Below are 5,037 nucleotides of genomic sequence, written 5' to 3'. Positions count from 1 at the left end.
CAACACCCGCATCCGGGAGAGGGAAGTCTTTTTGCACCAGAGAGATGCAGTCTTTTTTGAACTGAGCATCATCAACCTTATCCAAGGAACCTGAGAAGTAGGGTGTCGACTGTAACACTCCATGATTTGCCATTCTATCTGCTACCTGGTTAGCAGTTCTCCTTACATGATGGAAGGATATGTTATGGGGGTCATGAAGCTTTTCCTCCAGGGATTCCAAGCGGCTTAGAAGCCTCCAGCTTGCTGCGATCTTGACTGCTTTGGCCCCTGCCTGTATTCTTTTAGCCGCCTCTATGAGTATAAGAGAATCGCCTTCAACTTCAAGAGGGGAGAAGTGGTGTTGTTCAGCGAGACATATTCCTTTCCAGAGACCTTCCAGTTCTGCCGCATTGTTTGTATCTGTGCCTAATGAGCCATAGTATAGATGTGCCACTTCTCCTGTGTGTCGTCTGATGACTCCCCCAAATCCTGCAGGGCCAGGGTTACCTTTGGCAGCGCCGTCGAAGTTCAGCTTGTAAGAGTTGAGTGCAGGTGGGGACCATGAAGATTGAGAGGCGGGTCTGATGGATGGAGTGGCAATTACCTTGTTTAAGGCCGAGAGATCAAGATTCCATTCTTTCAGAATGCGGCGCTCTAGCTGAGTTTCGGGCATGTCATTATCATTCCAGGCCCTGATGGTCAGGGTTTCTTGAATGTTTTTTTTGAGGATGAGCCAGAGTTCGTCTATAGATCTGGATGTATTGTTGAAGATTCTGTGGTTGCGCTCCTTCCAGAGGGTCCAGTACAGAAAGCCTGGTATAATACTCCACAAAGAGTTGAGAATCTGACTTTTGAATGGTTCTTTGGCCCAGTTCCTTATATTTTCCGTTATATCCGTTTGTCTTTGGGTGACTCTCATGTTGCAGTTGTCCACTTTCTCCCAGAGCTGCGTTGCTAATGGGCACACTTCCATTAGATGACTGATTGTTTCGCAATTAGTGTTGCAGTTTGGGCATCTAGAAGGCCCGACAAATCCTCGTTTTAACAGATTATCCCATGTGAGAATGCGGTTTTTGCTTAATAGCCATAGGAAGGTAGATATCTTGGGCCATAGCCCTGAGTGCCAAACTTGATCCCAGATTTGATCCTTGACCGCCGGAAGATTGGAATAGCGCAGGTGATGGGCTTCCTTTGTAGTAAATGTTCCTTTGGTTGTGTAGCCCCATCGGAGTTTATCCTGCTTCTCAGAGTGGCGGATTTTCCTGCTTGTGAGTTCCTGATCGATATCTGTATAATGTTCTCCCTGCCAATCTATTTGCCAGAGTCGTGCTGGTTTCCATGTCTAAAAGTCATGCTGTGTGGATGGCTGCCAAAACTAATGTACCTGTGTGATGCCCTCTTGCTTCATGTGCTCTTGCCAAAGAGGTTTATGAAACAAATTTGCAAGTTTAGGTAGTTGCTGCCAGGAGTCCTCCCAGAACCTGGCAATTTTGCCTGAGTGTATTTCCCAGAAGCTATGTGCTTGTATGAAGCTGCTTTGAGTTTTTGCATTATTCCATATGAGAGATCCCTGTGCTGTGGGGTTGATTCGGATGAGGTCACTCCATTGGCTGCCGTTGGCATATTTTGCTTGCCATAATTGAGCCCATGGGGTATTTGGCTTGGAGACCCAGTTCCACCAAATTCGTGCTCCCATTGTGTTATTGCTTTGAAGCGGGTCCCTTAGGCCTAATCCGCCTTCTGATTTGGGTTTACAGACCTCTGACCAATTGACAAGAGCCCACTTCCGATTCAGGCTTGTGGAACCCCAGAGAAAGTTGCGTTGAAGATTGCGAATAGCTTTCAGTACCCCTTTTGGAGCTGCCAGGATCGAGAACAGATATAGCGGCATTGCTTGTAGGACTGATTTGATTAGAACTAGCCTACCTGCTAGATTTAAAGCTCGGAAAGTCCAGGATGAGAGTTTTGATTCAAGTTTATCCAAGAGAGTCCGCCATGACACCTGCTTAATAGCTGAGTCTGATAGAGGAGCTTCCAGATATTTGGAGGGCAGATGGGAGATTGTAAATCCCAGAATACGGGCAATATTCCTCTGCGTGGAGGGGGGGGTATTGAAGAAGAAAAGTTGATATTTTGCAGCATTGATGGAGGTGCCAGAGGCCTCAGAGAAGAGGGAGAGAAGTGATTTGAAAGCAGAGGCTTCTTTTGCGGAAGGGTGTCCGAAGAGCATGGTATCATCAACAAATTGCTGATGAGTTTGAGGAGATCGACCATGGAGAGAGATGCCCTTGAGAATTTGAGAGGAGACTGCCGATTTGAGGAGCCTGCTGAGCCCTTCAGCCATTAAAACGAAGAGGAAGGGTGGCAGAGGATCCCCTTGTCGGATGCCATGTGAGGGCCGAAAGGGAGTAGAGGGAGAGCCATTCAGCAGAACAGAGAAGTTGGGAGAAGAGATTAGGTTCATGATCCATCTTGTTCAGGTTACATTGAATCCAAAAGCTAAGAGCATTTTGTGAATGAAATTCCAGCTAAGCTTATCAAAGGCTTTAGAGAGGTCTAATTTAAGGAGCATACCTGGTTTTTTAAGAAGCTTTAGAGAATGAATGACTTCATTGGAAAGAATTATTCCATCCATGATTTGCCGCCCTTCAACGTAACCTGTCTGTTCTGGAGAGATGAGCAGTGGAAGGAGCGGTTTGAGTCGATTCGCAATGACCTTTGAAATAAGTTTGTAGATCACATTACACAGCGCTATTGGTCTGTATTTCTCAGGTTTGTTTGATGCTGCTTCTTTGGGTACCAAGGCTATGAAGGTAGAGTTGAGGGCTGGGAGGACCCAGTGCATGCTTCGGGATTCCTCCACTAAGTCCCAAACTTCAACTTTGATGAGTTCCCAAAATTCATGAAAGAAATTTGCGGTGAATCCATCAAGCCCTGGTGCCTTGCCATCTTTGAGCTAAGCCATAGCTTCTTCTACTTCCTTTAAGGTAGTAGTTTGGAGCAATTTGTTGTTGTGATCCTCATTTATAATTTTTGGAATATGCTGCGTGATAGCGCTGATTGCTTCATCCCTGTTTCCTTCAGGTTCTTTGAGAATGTCCTTGAAGTATCCTGTAAATTCTTTTTCCATGTCTTCATGAGCCTCAATTCTTTCACCCTGTTGATTGTTGACAAAGGTGATGTTGTTGTGCATACGCCGTTGTATGGTGGTTTTGTGGAAAAATTTTGTGTTTTTCTCTCCATCTTTGAGCCAGCTGATTCTAGATTTTTGTCGCCATAAAGTTTCCTCTTGTTTTTGGCGTTCTTCAATTTGATTCCAGAGGATCTGCTCCTGTTGAGTTTGTTCTTCTGTGCGGCCTTCCAGGATGAATGTTTGTTGTAGAGCTTTCATTTGCTGTTCCAATTTTTGTTTGCTCTCCTGTATGTTGCCAAAATGAGTTCGATTCCATACTTTAAGGACTTGTTTCATATTCTTCAGCTTTTGTTGGAACTGGTACATCTTAGCTCCCGCAGGCGGGGTGTACGATGCCCAAGCATTCTTGACCACATCCTTGAAATTGGAGTTGTTGAGCCAGAAAGCCTCGAACCGAAAGGGTCTATTGCAACGATTGCCTGGTCTGGACCATTGGAGCAGAATCGGCCAGTGATCTGAGCCTCCTTGGGGAATGATTGAGGCATTAAAGTCCCCTCCAAGGTGGATCGCATTGTCTGAAATTAAGAATCGATCTAGCCTTGAGGCGATGTGGTGAGCACCTCGGCGCTTGTTGGACCAGGTGAAGGTGCCATTGGAAGTGGGGATATCCATGAGCTGATTATCTTGTAGGAATTGCTTGAAGCCGCTACTGTCACTATCGAGCCTGGTTCTGCCTCCTTGTTTTTCTTCCAAGGATTTTATTATATTGAAGTCGCCTCCTCCAATCCATAAGGGGAAGTGTCTATTGTGATTGAGAGCGGAAATCGTGTCCAGGATGTCCAATTTTTGCTGGATTATCTGCGGGAAGTAGACATTGGTGAGATGCCCATGGATGTTGGTTCCGATGAGGTGGAAGGTGGCTTGAATTATATGAAGAGTGGCGTGAAAATTATCTAGTGAAACAATCTGCGGGTTCCATAGGATGGCTAGACCCCCTGAAGCCCCAGAGGCATCTACTGATACTGAGCTGCTGCCTGCCCATAATTTATTGCTTAGTCGGTCTATCACTGCACTGCTGCTTTTTGTTTCTTGAAGGAAGATTATAGCCGGTTTTTCTTGCATTATCAGGTTTTTGATCATTCTGTGTTTAGAGGGACTGTTAAGTCCTCTTACATTCCATGAAATGAGCTTCATGTAGACTGAGATTTGGGTTTATAGAACTTGGTCAACTTGGGGAATTGCCCCGAATCCATCAGTATTTCACCTACTATTATGGTTCTTTGAAGATCTGTTTTTCTGCCCCTTTTCTTTGTATCTTTGAGGATCTTTCTTCCATCCCAGTGACTGCCTCCTTGTATTCCCAAGCTTTTATGGTGCTGCACCTTGGAAAGGACTCCTTCAAGTTTGTCTATTTTCCATGGGGGGATGGAGTTGTACTCTTTTTGTTTGCATGCTTTCTCCAGTTTGGAGATGTCTAGCTTGGAGATTTCAAGCTCTTCTAGATCTACGTCTTCCGGATCCTCCTCCATCTCGATTGGAGTATTGAGGTCCTCCTCCTCTGCAACTGCATGAAGGCTCATGGCTAGAGCTGCATCAAAATCCATATCTGAAGCTTGTTGGATTTCTTCCAATACAGTTTTCCCCTTGAAAGGGAGTGTGGGACCCAGATCTGTAATCACTTTGGCTTTCTCCATGGATGGGTTGGGAGCAGAGATGGAGGATGCTGGGTCAGAGGAGAGCAGGGGGTTGGAGCGGATATGAGAAGGCGAGGGTGGAAGCGGCTGATCCGGGATGGCAGAGATAGGGCTGGCTTGATTATCATGCGAGGCTAGAACAGAGAAGCGATTCTGGGGGTTCGCTTGAAAGGCTTGATCTGGAGCTGCTTGGTTTTTCTTGGCATGCCTGCGGCGGGTGGGGACTTTGGT

General features: G+C 46.0%; 1 protein-coding gene across 1 annotated transcript; it reads right to left on the bottom strand.

Moving 5' to 3' along the window:
• Positions 1-2,935: 2,935 nt before the first annotated feature.
• On the bottom strand, positions 2,936-4,306 carry LOC149154697 (uncharacterized). The gene has a single exon (XM_089444202.1). It carries the CDS (start codon positions 4,304-4,306, stop codon positions 2,936-2,938), a length of 1,371 nt encoding a protein of 456 aa, XP_089300328.1.
• Between the last annotated feature and the right edge of the window lie 731 nt (positions 4,307-5,037).

This window comes from Pinus tabuliformis, chromosome 9, assembly GCF_031772625.1.
Source record: "Pinus tabuliformis cultivar Carrire ecotype Pingquan chromosome 9, CPIR1, whole genome shotgun sequence".
NCBI lineage: Eukaryota > Viridiplantae > Streptophyta > Pinopsida > Pinales > Pinaceae > Pinus > Pinus tabuliformis.
The sequence above is the reverse complement of the archived record's forward strand: the minus strand, read 5'-3'. Positions and strand labels throughout refer to the sequence as shown.

Coding starts and splice junctions, on each gene's coding strand:
- LOC149154697 (XM_089444202.1), bottom strand. CDS start 4,306: ATGAAGCTCATTTCATGGAATGTAAGAGGACTTAACAGTCCCTCTAAA.